At 40.9% G+C, this 23685-nt stretch overlaps 1 protein-coding gene across 1 annotated transcript in view; it reads left to right on the forward strand.

Annotated features, from left to right (window-relative positions):
• The first annotated feature begins 3767 nt into the window (after positions 1 to 3767).
• LOC115205109 (platelet-derived growth factor C) overlaps positions 3768 to 23685 on the forward strand; it is a 102382-nt gene continuing 82464 nt past the window's right edge. The window contains exon 1 of the mRNA XM_029770766.1: positions 3768 to 4590. Within this exon, the coding sequence (XP_029626626.1) occupies positions 4479 to 4590 (112 nt within the window). The 5' untranslated portion in view covers positions 3768 to 4478. The remainder of the gene's footprint in view (positions 4591 to 23685) is intronic.

The following is a 23685-nucleotide window of genomic DNA, read 5'->3' on the forward strand; positions in this document are numbered from 1 at the left end:
TGGGGTGCCAGAGCAGCGAACAGTTTTGACTGGACTCAGTGGGAACTGTGCTTCCGCAGAGGTAGGGGGGCCAGCAGGCCAGAGGTGGATGAACGCAGTGCCCTTGTTTGGGTGTAGGGACTGATCAGAGCCTGAAGGTACGGAGGTGCCGTTCCCCTCACAGCTCCGTAGGCAAGCACCATGGTCTTGTAGCAGATGCGTATCAGAATACAGGGGGAACACATTACAAACAGTTATGAAAATCAAATCCCACTTTCCATATATTTGATTGGATTCTGTAACTATATGACATACACAACTCTTCTTTGCAATTAGATATTGCCCATGATTAATGGTCTCCAATACCAGATCCATTGTCAGCCATTGTTCATGACTGAGATCCACCAACAGGGGGATCTAGCCTCAAAGCAAAACACCAATATATCACTGCTGGAGGACATTATTGACTGTGACATTCTGTCCCCCCCTTCAAAGAGGGGTCACAGTTTTGGTTTTATGTGTAGGTCAACATCTGACTTTAAAGGTTCTCTAATTAACAATTTAGTGATTATTTCTTTGTAGTTTCAAATGGTGCTGTTTTTTCATTCATGCAATTTAATTATTTTACTACAGCATTGACATGTATGTCTATATGCAGAAGGAATTATAACATAGAGCATCTTTAACTATGCTAGCGTGACATTGTACAGTAACTATGCCCGTAATCACAGACTATCAGCGATACAATTTGGTGTCAAAGCCTTTAATAAATTATGTAGGGGCCTATTAAACTCTTCAATGAGATTACACATGGAATTTTTTAAACGACTGGGATACCTGACTACCTACCTATAAAATAGACACGTAGACAAAAATGGACCAACAAATATCTCACCAGTTTATGGTAATGGCTCAGCGGAGCATTCAAAAGCTGAGGCTGGTAAAACGTTTTTTTTTTTTTTTTTACCATACAAATGAAGTCATCAGAACAGCATAAACCTCTCCTCAAGGCAGGGGGGGTCATGCACCCCAAAAATCTGAGGAGGCACAAATTACATGAGGATGGCTGTGGGATGGAAACGGCTTTTTCCTGCAATGTATAAAAAAAATATGGTCATTGTTCTGAATACCTAAGCATACCTCTTGAACTGTCTTTATTCTCCTGACTGGTGGCTCTTTTTTTAAAGAAATGAAATATGCTCCTCTGCATCTCTGCTAAGATCTGGGTAAAAGATTGAAATGAATGTAAGTCTTATTCAGTACATTTAGTTATTGCTTGCTATGTTATGTTATGCTATCTAAGATAGTTAAACAAGCTAGCTACTCTAACATGATTGATAGCCTGAAATAGCTTCTTGGTAGCTAGTTATTGTATGAGGTTGGGAGATTGGGAACTGTAAGGGTCCTGTGTGTAGCTGGTATAGAGAGTCAGGCGCAGGACAGCAAATATGAGTAATCAACGTACTTTTACTCAAAATGACAAATGTACAAAGTAATATCATGAGCACACAATAACGGACCGAAAATACAATAAACAATCACTCACAAACAAACATGGGGAACAGAGGGTTAAATAATAAACAGGTAATTGGGTGAGTGAAACCAGGTGTGTAAGACTAAGACAAAACAAATGGAAAATGAAAAGTGGATCAGCGGTCGCTAGAAGGCCGGTGACGTCGACCGCCGCCCGAACAAGGAGAGGGACCGACTTCGGCGGAAGTCGTGACAGGAACCTACTGTATCTGAGCTAGCTAAAGTCATCTTCATAAAATTGCTAGGTGGCTAGTAATGTTACATATTATTTTGTATTTTTATTATAAAAATAAAACAAATGTAAACAGGACAAATCTGAGGAGGCACATGCCCCTGTGCCCCGTATGGGCATGACGCCCTTGCCTCGAGGTATGATGAGGTACTACTCTTGAACACTGTATAGAAATGTCCATTCATAAGGTTTCCACTTTAATTCACCTCTAACAAAATAATATCTCACATTCACCATGACGAATACATAACGTAATATGGGTGATGGGGAATTTGTTCTTTGGCGGTGTGCGTCCTAAAAAGGCAACTCGACTGTAATGGGATTTAGCTCTGCTAATGACTGTGAATTTTCTGTTGCATACATTTCCATCCCAGCTTACTCAGCAGAGCCCTCCTGGCTGGCATTTCTTTGTATGCTTGCAGTGACCAAAAAGTCTGTCTTGTTTCTAATTTCCTCTGTTTATGATTTTTTTTCTATCAAACCCTCTGTGTTTCACGAGACCACCATGGAAGCAGCAATCAAATGTGGACAGGGAGACAAAATACCAAGCTTTCACAGACAAAACCTCCAGGGGTGAAAGAGTGTGTGCCTGCCTGTGTGATAGAGAAAGAGGGGGGGGGGGGTGTATGTGTGCATGTGTGCATGCGTGTGCTCATGCATGTGTGTGTGTACGCGAGACAGAGAGAAAGAGAGAGAGAGGTTGTATGTGTTCGTGTGTGCATGCTTGAGTGTGTGCATTTGCATGTGCACGAGAGACATAGAGAGAGAGAGGTTGCATGTCTGCTTGTGTGCATGCTTGATTGTGTGCGTGTGTGTGCACGAGAGAGAGAGAACGAGAGAGAGAGAGAGCGAGAGAGAGAAAGATTCCACAATGTGAAGTGTTGACATCTGCTGCAGGCTTTTGCAGGGGTGGAATGTGATACTCTCCTTTACACAAAGGGACTTGGCCCATGCAGCAGGCAAAAGAGGACCTCTATATGCCACTCTCCATGGGGGCAACACACCAACCGGTGTATCACAGTCATGCAATCTCTTATCCGCCATTATTTTGGATTAAAAACATTAAAACCTTTCAGGTGGAGCCATCTTTAAGATTTCCTTTCACCTTCCTTTGAGGCTGTAATATCTCAGAAATGTGAGACAAGACTAAATTGCTCTGCCATTGCATCATGTGTCTTGGTAAATAGGTTCAATGTGTCTGCAACTTCCTTTGATTGTTTTGTCTGCTGCTAGACTTACACAGGGACACACACACACACACACACTTTCCACTGACAATGAGATGAGAGTAACCACATGAAACGCACATGATGAGGTACAGCTTTGTATTGCAGAGCGGAAATTGGGAACATAAGGGGGAATGGTAACAGTGGTGTCTACAGCTTTGATATGACAAATTGAGCGTTCTTAAACATTTCCCCAAGAGGCATTGTTTTACCTTGCCAATTATGAAAAGTTCTGGGCAATGATGGCGAGATTAAGGAATGAGTCCAGGGTGTGTTACAGTATTCACATTGCTGAAATGGGAAAGTTATTGTGTAGCCTACAGTTCCTCTGCCAATATTAAAATGATATTAACCCTTAATGGCATGATATCACAAGGAATTAGCATAAAAGCAACTGGTAGGTCAACAAAGAGGGGAAAAGAGGACTAACTTATTTTGTACATTATTTTGCATTGTGGCCTATTGCTGTACTTATGCAAATCTGGTTTATTTAATTTGTGATGTGATCATAATATAGATTAATTATCTAATTTACAGTAGATAAGAATTAAATGAATAGTTAAATACAGGTACAATGCATTACACATTATGGACACACATGGTTTGTTATTGTAGACGTACTTTGTCAGGGAATTGTGAACAAAAATAACAGAAAAATCAGTTTAATGACTTCACAGATGTGGGGAGTGTAAAGAAGTTATTCTAACACCATGCACCAGGAGAGCTGCAGCAACTAAATAGTTAACTTCCCGGGGAGTTTCCTTTGGTAAGAAGTTTACTTATGTATAGCACCTGTTGTGTCGTCAGTTGGCAGTCTGCTTCTCCAAAAATACAGATACGGTAGTCCCAGTTTTAGCGACAGCTAATAGCTCCAGTCTTCAGCAACCTCATCAAACAACTGGAGTCATGTGTGCTCTGCAATATCATCCACTTTACAAATTGTATCATATTGCGCTGCACTCTCGTGGTATCTGCGATAAATGTGAAGTTTATTCTAATGCCTGCTAATCTTTGGACTGGAATTGCAGACGGCAGAGATTTTGGAAACTGAACGTCGCGGGCAGGCTACAATATCACACTTCTCCTTGGGCAAAAAAAGTTGTACATTTCAGCATTTACGAAATATTTTATTCAATATAACTAATTTGTTTCATTTGATGGAACTTCAAGCTGGATATGTAAATTATTTCAAGCGCAGCAGCAATTTTCTAACGTCCAAGCCAATTTTCCATAAAGCCAACAGGTGCGCATCCGAACCAATAAGACTAGCGCAAAACGGCCATTAGTGTCAACATTTTCCGATTGTGGATGTTACAGGATTTTTATGACGTACATTGTTTTTCTCAAAGGACTCAGTTTTTGAATGAGGCTATGTGGATTTTACTCTGCGTTTATCCGCTACAAATGTCTCCAAAACAACATTGGTGTCGTCCAAACAACTGTTGTGCATGGTGATAGAAAACGTCCCGTGAACAGTGCATTGTAATCGCTTTCTGCCACTAATCCAAATGATCCTTCCATTCTTAATCCTACTTGTATCGCTTCTCCAAAAACATGGCTCAGAAGCTGAATCAAGTCACATCAGCAAATTCCAACAACCAAGTTTAAAGGAACAAAACGGTAAGTTGCGTGTTTTGGAATGTGTGTAGAGTTTTCACTTTTAACATGGTTTGAGTTGTAAATAAAGGTGTTGAGAATCTCACATATCCATTTCTGCTCATAAACTAATGTGCTTTGTAAGAGGAGCAGGTTTAAGATGCATCTTGCTTGAGTTTAAACAGCAATAAATAAATAGCTTATTCAGTTCAAACAGCATTATGCGAGATAGGAAGTGGAAATTACCTTTTCAAGTGTGCCCATGTGTGTTTAAGGGGGAAAACCCTCTGAAATATCATGTCCCCTGAGGTTCTCTATGATCATAAAAGGCTCTATTCATTCAGTGGTAGGCACTCCATGTGATGTAATTTACTTACCCTTTGAACCCCACTGATTTAGACTGTCAAATAATTTTTTTTGTAATTTCCCATTTTAAAGTAAAAAAACAAAACAAAAACATGGTGACCCATGTATGAATTACTTATTCTTTCCAGCATGTGCAACTTGGAATCAAGCTGTTTTGTTGTTGTGATGAGGTGTGTGTGCATGCGTAAATGCATAAATAGCCTATGAGCTTGCACCCAGGTAGTGTTGCAGTTAATTGAACATTATTTGATGAAGCATACACAACGTGACCTAGCAATATACTCTGTCCATCATTAATGTATTCTATGTAAACAGTTTGCAGGTTTTTGTTTCACACTGACACTGAATCACTTTCTCTAAAACTTTGTTTATTCTACACTTACCAGCATCCTTACCAAGTCATTACAAACCCCAAATCGTTTTCTAATGCACAGCCCCCTCATGCTGTGGCAGTTCATATGGCACTCTATTTTCTACTTTAAGCTTTAGTAGTCGTTGTCTTCTTCTACCGTCACCCCAAACAGCTCATTTGCATATTTCACTTTCCTGCATGCGGGCACTAGCGGTTCTGGGGGGGGGGTGGGCAGTGCCCCTGTGACAACAATTTTGGACCCCCTTGTGGCCCCCCCTAAATGTGGAGTATGAAATAATTTTTGCTATCGTTCTTTTTTTACATCCATTATTAGACAGTGGCAACGCAGACCACTAATTTAACCCACACATTTTCTAGAGGGACGGCTTTAGGCGGAACACAACAGTATCGTACCACATGCAAAACGATATGACAACAATAACGTCTAATGTAACTGGCCCCTCTAACAGTACAACTGGCCCCAGCTTGGCCTCCCCAGTTGAAATGGTCTAGAACCGCCACTGGCATGCGGCTCCTCTATCTGCGTTTAACCAGAGATCTGTTTATAATGATGAGATGCTCATGTCTCCGCCCTAACAATAGGCAGGCGACAAGCATACGTCTGCTTATTAAACCCATAGAAACCCATTGGGACTATCTTGGTGAGAGTGAAACCTCTCGCTTCACCACTTCATCTCTGATTTAACTACATGTTAGCATATGGAGGTCAAGGGCAGGAAGTGTCATCCTTCTGTGGGGCCCATGATCAAAGCCTTGCCCCAGGATCCCCATCTAATCAATCTGGCCATGAAGAAAAACAAGTGGGGTGTTGAACCATAAAACCTGCTCTTAAAACAGTGGCCACACATGGAATGAGAATAAAGGCCCTGGCTAGCGGTAACCTTTGACTCTGTGTGAGTGTTTCACCAGAGCTCCGGTGTGGATGATTGCTGATGCTGGGCCACAATTTGATATTGGTCTGCTGGAAAAGCTATAGCTGTCTGGCATGTTTGGTGGTGGTTGCTGGGAGAGTTACGGCCTGGGGTAATTTAAGTCTTGACTGCGGATGGCTGATGACTCTATAGATGTCTATCAGTCACCACATGGTTGCTAGTGCGGTCCCTCTACTCTTAGTCTCAGTTTGGTAGCTAGTGCAATTGCTCCACTATCAGTCTTAGCTTGGTTGCTAGAGCAGTCCTACTACGATAACTTTCTCCAAGGGAACTGCTGTTGACTTTTTTTTTATGCAACCTGATACATAGGATATCATCTTTTGGTCAGCCACACTCCAGCCACCCAAGTCAGACTGTTCTCTCTGCTACTGCACGGCAAGTGGTACCGGAGCACCAAGTCTGGGACCAAAAGTCTCCTGAACAGCTTCTACCCCCTATCCATAAGACTGCTGAACAGTTTAACAAATGGCTACCTGGATTATTTGCATTGACCCCCTTTTTTTCTTGCACTGACCCTCTTGCACTGGCTCTATGCACACTCACTCTACTCTACTCACACTTACTACACTGACACTCCAACGCACGCAAACACAACACACATGCATGCATATTGACGCCCCACACACACACACTTTCACACTCTTCACACACGCTACTCTGTTTATTATCTGTCCTGATTGCCTAGTTATTTCTACCGCTACCTGCATGTACATATTACCTCAGGGTTCACAGGCCAATAGGGAAATGTGCAGTTTTTCACGTATACATGTGAAATGTCTGGGGAATGGGAATAGAGAAGTGCAGTGTGCATTCAAAAGGTCCCAATAAGAACAAGTCAACAGGCAATATGTAACCAACATGCATAATGGGAGAAAAACATGGTGTGGTATGTTTGTTCGCTACAGACCGAGAACTTGGGACTTGAGATGTATGCATGGAAGTGGAACTTTAGTTTCATGCATTGATGTCAATGGATAGTTGCATCAAAATTCATGTTACTGGTGCAAATCTCAAGTCACTCTCTAGTCTAGCCCATATGTATCTGGAGATTTGACCAAACCTCTCCATGTAATTTTTTTAACTTACTCTACTGTGCAGTTTCATACAAAGCCAAGCATAATTTCCTCACATCAAAGCCAAGCATAATTTCCTCACATCAAAGCCATAGTCTTTTGTGTGGCGTGGGATTTGTTGAAGTCAGCATATTGCATGTTTTGCTCTGTTTAGGAAGTAACGCCTCTCCCTATCAGGCAATGATTACCCAACATTTTCTGGCTGGACTTACTAGGGTGGTTTATATAGCTGTTAGCCCATGCTGTTGACAGCTACCAGCTTGGCGGCTTGGATTCACATTGCCAGTCTGTTGTTGTGTTAAGTGGTTTCCATAGTAGTTTATTTTTTTATTGGAAATTACGGTATAGCTGTAAAACCGGTGAAACGGCACCAAAAGGATTTGGAATATACATTTATTCTTTAATAATATAAGTTTCTCTGGGAAAAGTTGTTTTCAGTTAGAGTAAGTTGTAAATTGACAAATCTTAACAAAGAACTAATGTACAGTTACTCGCACTAAAGTAGTTGGCCTACACTGACAACTATGGTCTAGTTGAGAAAAAAAAGCTAATTGGATGATACTTTAAGTAAAGTAACTTGCAATACAAATAGACCTGAAAATATACTGACCACACAAGCGCTTTCCCGCACTGAGACACTAAAGTCTGTCTCGTCACCACAAGCAGTCCATGTAGACTTATTTCCCCCACACCACTTCAGTCTCAAGTGAGGACTAACAGTGTCTATATTTTTGCTGTCAGCACAACTTGAACGTCGGAGCACTGAATTTGGCAAGCGAACATCCCCCCGCCTGCCTGCTGTTTGTCATTTTGGGCAGCGAGTGTACATTCTCCTCAGGCAAGAGGGAGTTTCTCAAGGGAACTGGGTCACAGTTTTTTAAGCTCTGCATTGGCTGAGAAAGCCTCCAGGCAGGCAGTAGCTTCTCTCTCATTTGCAGTATCAACATTGCCCCAGATACTTTGTAAGGACCTATTGTTTTCAGCAGAATCAATGTCCTCTTGAGGTCAGTATGCAGCTCCAAAATCTTGACATTGTCATCGATATGTCCCTGTGAGGAGTGTCACCCATCCAGCCAAAGGTGTGTAATGTGCGTGCCTTTCTTTTAGTATCACAATAAATGCCCTTCGTGCCCTTTAAATAGTAAGGAATAATCTTGCCATACTGTGTGGATAGGGAACACCTGTGGATTCTCCACTTTTAATTCATCTACCAGTCAAGGCCTTATAACCCCAAACTATAGCCAGCATGCTGAATGTCAATGCCAATTATGGATTCATGTAACTTATGAATAGCAGTGACATGTACGTAATACAGTTATGTTTTCAGCTTGGACCATTTCAATGTAACAATTTGCCTGTTTCCACCTGTGAACCAGTGACCAAATAACTGTCTTGAGACACAGAGCCAACCAATCCCAAGAACATTCTTTCCTTATCTGCTGCAAAATGAAATGCCTCATTGAAAAATCAATTCATGAGAGATTCTTAGATGGCAGTAGATTTTAATGAATGTTATCAGCTGCCTACAATTGCTCCAGCACATGCAATATAGTGAGCACTTCTTTAGCTATTTCATCGATGGATTAGGCCTACAGCTGAAAATCTATTCAGTATGGAAATGAGCACCGAGTCCAAGCACATAGTTTCCCAGAGGAGACAAAAATATAAAGAGCACATAAATTTGGTCATATAAACGCGCCACTGTAAATAGCCCAATGCTAACATTGACATTGAATGGGAGAGAAGATGCAGTCTAGACATGAGTACGTCTGTCTCAAATTAGGATTACCTGTCAGTGCAAATATCTGTCATTTACTCCTCTGCAGCATCTTTTCCTCAAGTCTCTCTTGTTTCTCAGCTGCACTTCTGCCAGTGGTTTATGTGCTCATTGCCACGCACACTTGACATAATCCATTGGCATTTTCAAAAACATTGAGGTGAAATAGGCTACATGTAACTACTGTGTTACATAAATAAAACATTACATGGGTCTAGGCATACATTTCCTTAAATGTCTAGAGGAGAAAGCATTTCTCGAGAGAATGTAAATATTACTGTTGGCATAATCAGTGCATTACTATTGGGTAATTAGCGCATTATCATTCTTGTGGTGGCTTCGTCTCGAGTGCTGCTCATATTGGCACTCCCAAACTGAATACGTTTGTATTACCTGTAGCTGTGTTTGAGGATTTGTACATTGCTGGAACAGCCCTGCACTTGAATGGACTTAAGCTGTCTGTGGGGATATTGGCTGTTTTGAAAGCAGACTGAATCCCATTAGACTTACAATTTTGACCTTGGTTACCGTCTCTGGAGGGTATGTCTACATAGTTTGGCAGATGTCATCGCCCCCTGTCAGAGAACTATTTGAAAGTGTCTTGCTCCGTCAATATGCCGGGCTTGGGCGTTATCTTGCAGTTGATTGACAAGGAGCTTGACCCTGAACAAGTACCAAAATGTAGTGCAGCAGTGGCTTCTAATATAGAGATGTATTGGGAGTGGCAGATGCAACATTTGCTGTTAATTCTGTGCTTACATTTTGCAGAGAAGGGAACAAACGAGTATTGCTTTGGTACAAGAAGAGCAGAGCTGGTTAGTGAGGAACTGGTCACTATGCTAAATGTTCACAGAATATTAATTACTCAAGAGATGTGAAAAATATTTGGCATGGGTCCCCAGATCCTCAAAAAGATCTACAGCTGCACCATTGAAGGCATCTTGACCGGTTGCGTTACAGCCAGGTTTGGCAACTGTTTGCATTCGACCGTAAGGCGCTACAAAGGCTAGTGCAAAAGGCCCAGTACATCAGTGGGGCCAAGCTTCCTGTCATCCAGGACCTACAGTTGAAGTCAGAAGTTAACTTACACATTAGCCAAAAACATTTAAACTCAGTTTCACAATTCCTGACATTTAATCCTTGTAAAAATTCCCTGTCTAAGGTCAGGTAGGATCACCACTTTATTTTAAGAATGTGAAATGTCAGAATAATAGTAGAGAATATTTTTTATATATATTTTAGTCATTTAGCAGACGCTCTTATCCAGAGCAACTTACAGTAGTGAATACATACATTTCATGCATTTTTTTAATGTTTTATATATATATTTTTTGTATTAAATTTTTTTGTACTGGCCCCCCGTGGGAATCGAACCCACAACCCTGGCGTTGCACACACCATGCTGGCGTTGCAAACACCATGCTCTACCAACTGAGCCACAGGGAAGGCCAGGGAAGAATGATTTATTTCAGCTTTTATTTCTTTCACCACATTCCCAGTGGGTTAGAAGTTTATATACTAATTGAGTGTATTTGGTAGCATTGCCTTAAACAATTTAAACTTGGGTCAAATGTTTTGTGTAGTCTTCCACAAGCTTCCCACCATAAGTTGGGTGAAATTTGACCCATTCCTCCTGACATAGCTGGTGTAACGGAGTCTGGTTTGTAGGCCTCCTTGCTCACACGCTTTTTCAGTTCTGCCCACAAATTTTCTACAGAATTGAGGTCAGGGCTTTGTGATGGCCACTCCAATACCTTGACTTTGTTGTCCTTAAGCCATTTTGCCACAACTTTGAAAGTATGCTTGGGGTCTTTGTCCATTTGGAAGACCCATTTTCAACCAAGCTTTAACTTCCTGACTGATGTCTTGAGATGTTGCTTCAATATATCCACGTAATTTTCCGTTCTCATGATGCCATCTATTTTGTGAAGTGCACCACTCCCCCCTGCAGCAAAGCGTCCCCACAACATGATGCTGCCACCCCCGTGCTTCATGGTTGGGATGGTGTTCTTCGGCTTGCAAGCATCCCCCTTTTTCCTCCAAATATACAGTGCCTTGCGAAAGTATTCGGCCCCCTTGAACCTTTTGCCACATTTCAGGCTTCAAACATAAAAAACTATTTTTTTGTGAAGAATCAACAAGTGGGACACAATCATGAAGTGGAACGAAATTTATTGGATATTTCAAACTTTAACAAATAAAAAACTGAAATTGGGCGTGCAAAATTATTCAGCCCCCTTAAGTTAATACTTTATAGCGCCACCTTTTGCTGCGATTACAGCTGTAAGTCGCTTGGGGTATGTCTCTATCAGTTTTGCACATCGAGAGACTGAAATTTTTGCCCATTCCTCCTTGCAAAACAGCTCGAGCTCAGTGAGGTTGGATGGAGAGCGTTTGTGAACAGCAGTTTTCAGTTCTTTCCACAGATTCTCGATTGGATTCAGGTCTGGACTTTGACTTGGCCATTCTAACACCTGGACATGTTTTATTTGTGAACCATTCCATTGTAGATTTTGCTTTATGTTTTGGATCATTGTCTTGTTGGAAGACAAATCTCCGTCCCAGTCTCAGGTCTTTTGCAGACTCCATCAGGTTTTCTTCCAGAATGGTCCTGTATTTGGCTCCATCCATCTTCCCATCAATTTTAACCATCTTCCCTGCCCCTGCTGAAGAAAAGCAGGCCCAAACCATGATGCTGCCACCACCATGTTTGACAGTGGGGATGGTGTGTTCAGCTGTTCAGCTGAGCTGTGTTGCTTTTACGCCAAACATAACGTTTTGCATTGTTGCCAAAAAGTTCGATTTTTGGTTTCATCTGACCAGAGCACCTTCTTCCACATGTTTGGTGTGTCTCCCAGGTGGCTAGTGGCAAACTTTAAACAACACTTTTTATGGATATCTTTAAGAAATGGCTTTCTTCTTGCCACTCTTCCATAAAGGCCAGATTTGTGCAGTATACGACTGATTGGTGTCCTATGGACAGTGTCTCCCACCTCAGCTGTAGATCTCTGCAGTTCATCCAGAGTGATCATGAGCCTCTTGGCTGCATCTCTGATCAGTCTTCTCCTTGTATGAGCTGAAAGTTCAGAGGGACGGCCGGGTCTTCGTAGATTTGCAGTGGTCTGATACTCCTTCCATTTCAATATTATCGCTTGCACAGTGCTCCTTGGGATGTTTAAAGCTTGGGAAATCTTTTTGTATCCAAATCCGGCTTTAAACTTCTCCACAACAGTATCTCGGACCTGCCTGGTGTGTTCCTTGTTCTTCATGATGCTCTCTGCGCTTTAAACGGACCTCTGAGACTATCACAGAGCAGGTGCATTTATACGGAGACTTGATTACACACAGGTGGATTCTATTTATCATCATTAGTCATTTAGGTCAACATTGGATCATTCAGAGATCCTCACTGAACTTCTGGAGAGAGTTTGCTGCACTGAAAGTAAAGGGGCTGAATAATTTTGCACGGCCAATTTTTCAGTTTTTTATTTGTTAAAGTTTGAAATATCCAATAAATTTCGTTCCACTTCATAATTGTGTCCCACTTTTTGTTGGTTCTTCACAAAAAATTACAGTTTTATATCTTTGTTTGAAGCCTGAAATGTGGCAAAAGGTCAAAGTTCAAGGGGGCCGAATACTTTCGCAAGGCACTGTAACTATGGCCATTATGGCCAAACGGTTCTATTTTTGTTTCATCAGACCAGAGGACATTTCTCCGAAAAGTACGATCATTGTCCCCATGTGGAGTTGAAAACCGTAGTCTGGCTTGTTTATGGCAGTTTTGGAGCAGTGGCTTCTTCCTTGCTGAGCGGCGTTTCAGGTTGTCGATATAGGACTCGTTTTACTGTGGATATAGATACTTTTTACCTATTTCCTCCAGCATCTTCACAAGGTCCTTTGCTGTTGTTCTGGGATTGATTTTCACTTTTCGCAAGTACGTTCATCTCTAGGAGACAGAACGCGTCACCTTCCTGAGCGGTATGAAGGCTGCGTGGTCCGATGGTGTTTATACTTGCATACTATTGTTTGTACAGATGAACGTGGTACCTTCAGGCATTTGGAAATTGCTCCCAAAGATGAACCAGATTGTGGAGGTCTACAATTTTTTGTATGAGGTCTTGGCTGATTTCTTTTGATTTTCCAATGACGTCAAGTAAAGAGGCAGTGAGTTGGAAGGTAGGCCTTTAAATACGTCCACAGGTATACCTCCAATTGACTCAAATGATCTTAGAAGCATCTAAAGCCATGACATTTTATTGAATTTTCCAAGCTGTTTAAAGGCACAGTCAACTTAGTATATGTGAACTTCTGACTCACTGAATTGTGATACAGTGAAATAATCAGTAAGCAATTGTTGGAAAAATTACTTTTGTCATGCACAAAGTAGATGTCCTAACCAACTTGTCAAAACTATAGTTTGTTAACAAGACATTTGTGGAGTGGTTGAAAAACCAGTTTTAATGACTCAACCTAAAGTGTATGTAAACTTCTGACTTCAAGTGTATATACCAGGCGGTGTCTGTGGAAAGCCCAAAAAATTGTGAAAGACTCTTGTCACCCAAGTCATAGGCTGTTCTGTCTGCTACCGCACGGCAAGCGCTACCGGAGTGCAAAGTTTAGGTCCAAAAGGCTCCTTAAAACCTGTTATGGCTCGGGGTTCCGCTAGCGAAACGTTTCGACAACATCCGGTGAAATTGCAGAGCGCGAAATATATATATATATATATATATATTTTTTTATACAATCACAAGTGCAATACACCAAATGAAAGGTTAACTTCTTGTTAATCCAGCCGCCATGTCAGATTTCAAAAAGGCTTTACGGCCAAAGCAAACCATGCGATTATCTGAGGACAGCACCCCATCATACAAAACGCATGACAATCATATTTCAACCCGCCAGGGGCGACACAAAACTCAGAAATAACGATATAATTCATGCCTTACCTTTGAAGATCTTCTTCTGTTGGCACTCCAAAATGTCTCAAACATCAAAGGGTCCTTTTGTTTGATAAATGTTGTCGTTATATCTCCAAAATGTCCATTTTATTTGGCGCGTTCGATTCAGAAAAACACCGGTTCCAACTCGCCGAACATGACTACAAATGATCTAAATAGCTACCTGTAAACTTTGTCCAAACACTTCAAACAACTCTCCTAATCCAACTTTAGCTATTTTAAAACGTAAATAATCGATAAAATTTAAGATGGTATAAACTGTGTTCAATAGCGAATAAAAGGAAAGTGGAGCGAGCTCCAGATCACACGCCCCAAACAAAACAGTACACTTGGCTCTACACCCAGAAAGGATAGGGCTGCTTCTTCATTTCTCAAAGGAAAAACATCAACTAATTTCTAAGGACTGTTGACATCTAGTGGAAGCCATAGGAACTGCAACCAGATGCCTCAGAAATCTGGATTCACATAGAAAACAATTGAAAGAAATCACCTCAACAAAAAAAAAGAATTCCTGAATGGTTTGTCCTCGTGGTTTCGCCTGCCAAATAAGTTCTGTTACACTCACAGACATTATTTTAACAGTTTTAGAACCTTTAGAGTTTTCTATCCAAATCTGCCAATTATATGCATATCCTAGCTTCTGGGCCTGAGTAGCAGGCAGTTTACTTTGGGCACACTTTTCATCCGGCCGTGAAAATACCGCCCCCTAGCCCGACGAGGTTAACAGCTTCTACTCCGTGTGGCTTAGCAGGCTATGGCACTGCATCTCAGTGCTAGAGGTGTCACTACAGACTGGTTCAATCCTGGGATGTATCACAACCGGCCGTGATCAAGAATCCCATATGGCGGCGCACGATTGGCCCAGCGTCGTCCGGGCTATGGGAGGGGTTGGCCGGTGTAGGCTGTCATTGTAAATAAGAACTTGTTCTTAAACTGACTTGCCTAGTTAAATAAAGGTTTTTACACTGCTGATTTTCGCTGTTCCCTGTTGTATTTGGCGCAAGTGACAAATCAAAATTAATTTGATTTTATGTAAGCATATGTTTTCTTTCAGACTATTGTAGTCACAAATTGCCGTTCCCATAAATTATTTTTGACAACTTCCATTGTGACCATGGATTTCCTGAATAAATCTGTGTTTCACAGGCATAACTCCAATGTATGCATCCACCAGCCCCCACACACCAAAAAAATAATTTATCCTCACTTTTGGCATGGTCCAGGGTGGCAGGACTACCAACCCAGCAGTCTGGGAACAATGCGTCTGTTGCTCCACTAGAACAGTTCCTCAACTTATTTGGGCCAGGGACCCTTTTTGTGATAGCAAATTCATCAGGGACCCCCTCATGAATAAAAATAGCATAAAAGGAGTTCTACTCGACCATGGCAGTGCAGGCCCAACGAACCAAGTCTCGGGCCCCAGGAAGGAACATTTTAAAGGCCCATAACATTGAAGAGAATGTTGCAGTTGTCAAGCAAATAAAAAAAATATTTGGTCATGGGGCAGAGTATTTTAATCAGCTTTAAAGCCAATATCCTGTAATTCTACACATTTTGACATGAGGCTGAGAGAGAAGTTAGCAGTTTTAAAGCTTAAATTACAGTCCATTTGTTTTTTTTGTTTTTAAATGTTGGGGGGATACAAGCGATATTGAGTTAAAAAATGTACAATTGGTGGAGTACTGTGGATACCAATATCCCTGTGAACCTCCCAGGCCCATGTTGCCCAGGGTTAAGAACATACATTGTAGATTGTAATGCAATAATATTGTCAATTTATTCCATGGATCCCTTGGCCAAAACTTGTTTAATCTGTTATTAATATCTATATTTACTGTGTGATATATATATATATATAATTTTAAAAAGAGAACCCTGCACTAGAATGTTCTCCTCCGCTGTAACAGTCTGAAGGTGCCACTATGTGTGAAACACAGCATAAAGTCCTGTACATTTTGAGGCATTTGTTGTTTCAACTGACATAATTTCTGATCTAATTCTGAGAGGTAGCGATGTGTAGTCTGCTGCACGTGAATTACGATATCAGAGCAAGATCAACTTCTCACTGCAGTTTCTATGCTAGTTTGAGCTGTCTGTTGGAACATGGAAAAGGATTACTAGTACTGTATTTCACTGCCTCGTGAGGTCACGTATGGAGCTTGTATACTGTTAGTTTTACAGGAGCCACACATCAGCTGTTCTCACATGCTGGGCTTCATATACTGTAGGTCAGTCAGGGAATGAGTGAGGAGGGAAGCGAGATGAATTGTGCATAGTTGTACTCCATTTTTAAAGGGGGACTGAACTGGCCTCGTTTTTCATATTGCTCATTAAGAAATGCTAGCGGCCATGACTGAAGCCAAACGAGAGTTATGTTGAATGTAGTTTGGTGTCTTTGCCATTCAATCACAACAAACAAGGGCTTTAGTGAGTAGTGATGGCGAGGTAAGCTAAACTAGCTTTGCTTTGGAGAGAAGTTTTTAAGTTACGGGCTTCTCCCCTCCTGACTGACTCGCCATCTTGATGGTCTGCAAATTCAGTTCTATGTTTAGGCTAAAATCTGCACTGACCATGTGTTTAGCCAAGCTGACAGCAGCTAGCTAGCATAGCTTGGGGATATCGGCAGCTGGCTAGCCTGTCATATCACAGTTATTCCAAAATAGAAAGAACAAGGGTCTGGGATGTGTTTCATAAGAAACTCGATCTACAACACCTTGAGTCTGCTCAGCTGTCCTACAACACAATATTCTATAACTGTCTAGTTTTGTCTCATCTCTCCTTATGTCTGCTGTTAGATCTTTCCCGGGGGATAAATCCCAGAACTACTAAAATCCCCATAGGTTAAGGCTACATGTGGACGTTGCCCAGCTTGAGTGTTGATACTAACCTGCTTGATTTTTGTTGGTTGATAAATGTATTTTTCAACATGAATCTGGTTCTGAAGGCAGCTCTGCAGAGTGGTCACTAGCTGGCACAGCCACAAAGTTTTTAAATCTTATTTTAAACATAACCAAACTTAAACACACCGCTAACCCTAATGCCTAAACTTCACCTTAAATTAAGACCAAAAAGGACATTTTTTTTGTTTTTTGTTATTTCTTTCTATAGCCAATTTTGACTTTGCATCTGGCCCATCGAGCAGAAATCACTACATTCTGTAGTGTTTCCCCCAGGGTTTTTCATCAGCGGTGGCAACGTTTTTTCTGGATCAAAATGGGATTTATAGTTCTGGCGGGGGCGTTGTAGTGAGCGTTAGGGTTGGGTGGTATCCAGATTTTCATATCATACCGTCCTTCTCTCATCCCAGGATTTACGGTAGTACCGGTTTAGTACACAAAAAAGCCAATTGGGCCTCTATTACCAGAATGCTAACAAAATTGGCACAAGTACTAGTGAATGGCGCCCTGTCTCCTTATTAAATCGGCCACTTACTTAGCTAACTAGCAAGGTAAACCAAATGTACAGCTGGACTCAACACCTCCCGCTTACTCCCGTTGTGCTGTATTTACAACAACAAAAAAACACGTGACTAGGGCTCTACAGTACAACCAATTTGGTTGGATATGCAACAAAATATTTAGCTGTGCGACCATTCATTTTATTTTGGGAGCCATGACACTAACTAATGTCCCAGAAAATGATTGTTATTATGAGTGCCCTAGAGAAAGTGTCAGGGTTGCACCATTACTACAGATAAAACGGCTTGCTTCTAGCCCAACCAGGTCAAAAGATCTGACCCATATTACCGGCACAACATTTGTATCTTCCTATTGTGGATCACGCCATTAACCATTTATTAACACTTTGTTCAGTCATGTTACCTCATTGGGTAACTTTAGCAGTATATCCAACTCCGAAGGGGAGGACCATCCTTCTCAGTGAATTTCATAAACATTTAAATAGTGAAACATGAACCCTTTGACGCGTACCAACCCACGGGTGTGATCATTCTACAGTGGTTCCTGCAGCATATGCTCAGACCGGTGTGATTAGAACGTTCAGTTTCAATTGACACAACAGTCAGCGTTTGAGCTGGCCAGTTTTCTTTCTTTTTTTTTTCTTCACAAATTCTTTTCACAAACACAGTCCTTACAATGTTATGGCCTGAATTTGACCAGTTTATTTTTGCATTCAATGGTCAGACATTCACAGAAGTGTCGACTGCATAATACAATCATTCAAATCAGAAAATGTAGGCCACATTAGTCCTTGCGCTAAGTGAAGAAAAATGTATGTAACACAAACAGTCATATTTAGCCAACCCTATTCTGACAGAAACCATTATGAATTAGCTAATAGAAATTACTATATACAATTCATCACATCACAGGTGAGCTCGCCATTGATCAAAATAGTTGTGTATTCCGACAATTGGTAGTTTATGCGCGCCGCCATGTGTTTTTTGGGGGTCAACCAAAGATAAGAGGAGACTGAGTTTTGTCTGTTTGCGGTATGCGTGTTGAAGGGGGTTTGTCATCTACCATCATTCACTTCCGGATGTTTACTTGAAAGATGAGCAAACCATGCCTCACTTCATTTTACTACTAGTACTCTTTGGTCTGACAGACATTTACCTGAAACCCAGAATGTATTGTATAATGTCAACAAACATGGCACCACACATAGCTAGAAAATAGCTTAGCATTAGCTCATCATAATCAGTACAACCTTCAAAGTATTTTACACACACCATATGTGTCCATTACAATCTATGCAAGAATCGGAATGTATATGCATTACACCAGTACTCTAAAACGTGAATAAAACAGTAATGCATTATGCTCCATGCATACATACGGTATGCTACAGTAGAAACAACAACACGATATACAGAAGATAAGGCACTTACTTTGATAGGAACGCACAGCAGTTATAATTTGTAAGGAAAACAACAATTAAAGCAATGCGAGCGCCTACCAGAAAATGTGCCACGGGAAAAAAGTTTCTGCTAGACTGCACAAATGTCTGCATACTTGATCTGGGGAAACACTGGGGAGATGCTTGGGCTCACATTGAAGAGAGAAGTTTGTCCGGTTCAGTAAAGCCTCAAACATCAATTGTCCGCGACAGTGAAATGGGCTACTTCTATGTGAGTTAATGAGGAGGCGGAACACACATGAATTCAAACTGTTAGAAAATTATTTCAACAAGTTTTATATTCTAACAAGTTTTATATTCTAAGTTGAAATATAGCCTATACATAAATAGCAGGCATCGTGTGTCTTGGTTTAAGGGCAGCGCGGGTTAACTGTCCTGTTGTGTAACAATCGCATTTTGGGGCAGTGAATGCTATCATGCACATAAAAAAACTCATGCTGGGGTGACCATTAGTCCACAAGCAAAGGGAAAAGGTGAGAGGAGGAGATGGCGTAGATGCGAGAAGGAATTATACAGTTAACATTTTCATGCTTTTTGTATGAAAGTGAAATGTATGCGTGTGATCAGGGGTGAATTCATTCGGCCGATTCTGTTGAAAAATGGGGCTAAACATGCCTGAATTTGTCCAATAGAAACTCTTAATTGCAACTGATGGACTAATGATTACACCCTAGATCAGCTAATATGCAAGGCGATATTGAATGTGTCACTGTCTGTCGCCTTCGTTAATCACATTTTTCTCTCGGCCTGTGTACCTACGTTGTAAACTTTAATTAATAGGCTAGGTCGTAGCAACCTCATGATGTGTATAGGGAACATTTTTGTGTCATGTAGTAGCCTAAACCTATCGACGTTACATTGAGCTGGGTGAATGGAATATGAATGACAGTCATCCAATATGCTGTAATAGAAATAAGGCCATGCATCTCAATAGCAAAATAGTGCTTTTACACAATGTAGAAACTTAATATTCCAGAAATGACTTTGTAATTTCAATGACAGGTATTCGTATCAACAATATAGCTTTTCGAATAAATCAATGTCTTTACAGTGTTACAGATTATACTGAACAAAAATATCAACGCAACATGCAACAAGTTCTGATTTTACTGAGCTACAGTTGATACACCTGAAACCCCACCTCTTTAAGGAATACCTGGGATAGGATAAAGTAATCCTTCTACCCCCCCCCAAAAAAAAAGATATAGATGTACTATTGTAAAGTGGTTGTTCCACTGGATATCATAAGGTGAATGCACCAATTTGTAAGTCGCTCTGGATAAGAGCGTCTGCTAAATGACGTAAATGTAATACACAGTACCAGTCAAACTTTTGGACACACCTACTCATTCAAGGGTTTTTCTTTATTTTTACTATTTTCTAAACGGTACAATTTTTTACATTTATTTCAACTTTTATTTAACTAGGCAAGTCAGTAAAGAACAAATTCTTATTTTCAATGATGGCCTAGGAACTGTGGGTTATAACTGCCTTGTTCAGGGGCAGAAGGACAGATTTTTACCTTGTCTGCTCAGGGATTTGATCTTGCAACCTTTCTGTTACTATATATACCTGTTTCGGTCCTGCACTTGACTTTGGTGCACGGCATGTGATGCACATAGCCTCTTCATTGCAAAACTCTCTTATATTCTCAAAAAGATAAGTTTGTCTAGCTGTGTCCAGTCCAGGTGGTGCTTGTACAGGCAGACCATCTATGGGAGGATGTCAGCGTTGCGCAGCAGCTAAAACCTGGTCCCGGGTAAGTCTGAACGCTCCTTGGCGTCAACAACACCAGGCTCCAGAGCATCGAAGCTGTAAAATAGGAAATTAAAATTTGAAGATATTACAACCTTGCTCAACATCAATTCACCTCCCAAGTTTAGATAAGAATAACCCCATACTATGCAATGAAAATTATATTCACCTGAAGTGCTGGTACTCGTTGATCTGTGGCAGCGGCCTGAAGTACGGCGTCAGGTGTTGTCAGCCATAGCTTTCCACCAGCACCGTACCATCCTCCAATCCATCCAGCTGTGGGATGTTGACCCCTGTCACAGTGCTGCCCTTCACAACACCAGCAATCTCAGACGAAGTGCCAGTCATGTTGGAGGTCAATTAAATAATCTAAATGTTGTTTATGCTTTAAATACCAAGTGTTATCAATTCCTTTGGAGACGCCACACTGCTGCGTTTGTCACATTGGATGGCAGTAGCTTTCTACCAAAGTGTTTGTCCTGGGTGGCGTCCTGGTAATACTATTGCATTATCCTCTGCATAGTTGTTTAAGTTCACCACTCGCTGCAAGTCCTTATGCTTCAGCTGTAACCTGTGCTTGCTTGGGCCAGCTGTCGTTTTGGTTTGAGGCATTAGACCATTCTTCAGTATTACTGGTGGAGGAGAGTCAGGCGTGCTCTACTGATGCTGAAAGACAAATTCCAGATTACAAATATTTTAGCATTATTTTACAATAGATATCTGTAATCACCGTCAGACACACCTGGCTAACTTGATAGCTAGCTAGCTGACGACCTAACAGTAAGCTTTAACTTGGTCTTTTGTTTAGACATGTAGCTCGCTAGCTTAACAATGAACAGTAATCCCAATTCATAGAGTACTAACAATACAAAGTGATTGTCATAGCTAGATAAAGTTAACCAAATAGGTTCAATGTTAGCTAGATAGCTAGCTAACATTAGGCTATAACCAGCAATGCGAAATGGCATTCTGAGAACATTACTACAGACAGATCATAAACGTAATGTTAGCTAGCGAGCCAGCCATCTAACGTCAGCTAGCTAGCTACCAGTAAGCTTTAACTTGCAAATGAAAACAACTTTCTGACAAAATTAGAAACGTATAATATCTGAAAATGTAGCTAGACTCTTACCTGTATACATGGATGAATGCTACACGGCAGACTGCAACCCCTTTCATTAAATAAGATGTAGTTTCCGTTTTTGTTTGTACAGTTTGCTTGGCCTGTTGTCAAGTCACTCTGGTAAACACTGACCATTTGCAATTCCATAATCATCTTAACTTCTTGTGGGATGGTAGCGTCCCACCTGGCCAACATCCGGTGAAATTGCAGAGCGCGAAATTCAAACTACAGAATTATAAATATTTAACTTTCATAAAATCACAAGTGTAATACATCAAAATAAAGCTTAACTTCTTGTTAATCCAGCCGCTGTGTCAGATTTCAAAATGGCTTTACGGTGAAAGCACACCATGCGATTATCTGAGGACAGTGCCCGCATACAAAAGCATGAAAAACATATTTCAACCAGGCAGGTGCGCCACCAAAGTCAGAAATAGTGATATAATAAATGCCTTACCTTTGATCTTCTTCTGTTGGCACTCCAAAAGGTCTTAGATACATCACAAATGGTCATTTTGTTTGATAATGTCCTTTATATCCATAAAAACTCAGTTTACCTGGTGCGCTTCAGTCAATAATCCACCCAGTTTCCCTCCATCAAAATGCATACAAAATGAATCCCAAACGTTACTAATAAACTTTTCCAAACAAGTCAAACAATGTTTATAATCAAACCTTAGGTAACCTAATGCGTAAATAAACTATACAATTTAAGACAATCATTATTGTCTTTACCGGAGAAAAATGCCAAAGAACGCACTCTCTTCCACGCGCTTGGAAACATACAGCCAAAATGGGAGCCACCTAGAAAAACTACAACTTCTGGCTCATTTTTCCAAAAACAAGCATGAAACTCTTTCTAAAGACTGTTGACATCTAGTGGAAGCCATAGGAACTACAATCTGGGAGGATTTCGCCTTATAATAAAAGTGACAGCTATTGTAAACAGTGGTAGACTGAAAAAAAAATGTATGGGGGATGTTTTGTCCTTGGGGTTTCGCCTGCCATATCAGTTCTGTTATACTCACAGACATATCCAAATCTACCAATTATATGCATATCCTAGCTTCTGGGCCTGAGTAACAGGCAGTTTACTTTGGGCACGCTTTTCATCCGGATGTGAAAATACTGCCCCCTACCCAAGAGGTTAAGCTTTAGTTCCCACCAACTGACCATTTTACTTGCACTAGCAGAGCTGGTTAGGCTGTTTTCATGTTATCTAGAGCGTTGGTGACTGCAATGGTGCTCCTGGCAACAATTTAATGATGCTTTTTTTCTCTGTTTACTGACACAGCTCAGCTTACTGACACCTGTTGAATATGGTCGTTCGTAAAGTCATCAGTTATTCTGCACTCTGGCACATTTAGACGAGAGTGCTCTGAAACAGTTGTTGCAGTGACATTCTATTGAAATGGATACTTGCATAGTAAAGTCTTGTTAAGTTTTACTATACTACATATACATTAAAAAGCCTTGTTAGACAGGATTACCTACACATATTGACCAGCTCAAATAGACAGAAGCGTGCTATATGGCAGACCAATCCAAACATCTCTCGGCTTGTCCAGCCCACACATTATCTCAGTCAATCATGGCTAGCGGGAAGGTTGAGTTTTTCTGTGGCTTCACCAACTATGCTCGTAATTTTAAGTTTTCTTCGTATTTACAGATGGCATACAAGTTTGGTATTAAGGTACATGAAAATTCCCATGTTTGAGAAGGCATTACTGCCAAAAAATGCATTTTGATCAAAATAGTTGGAACATAAACGGCTCCTGTGAACTAGTGACCTGCAACATACACCAAGTTTCCTGAAACGGGTCACATTTCTGCCAAAAAACGCATTTTGATAAAAATAAATGTTTACGGTCAAATGCCTCACCT

The sequence above is a fragment of the Salmo trutta genome, chromosome 13 (genome assembly GCF_901001165.1).
Source record: "Salmo trutta chromosome 13, fSalTru1.1, whole genome shotgun sequence".
NCBI classification, from domain to species: Eukaryota; Metazoa; Chordata; class Actinopteri; order Salmoniformes; family Salmonidae; genus Salmo; species Salmo trutta.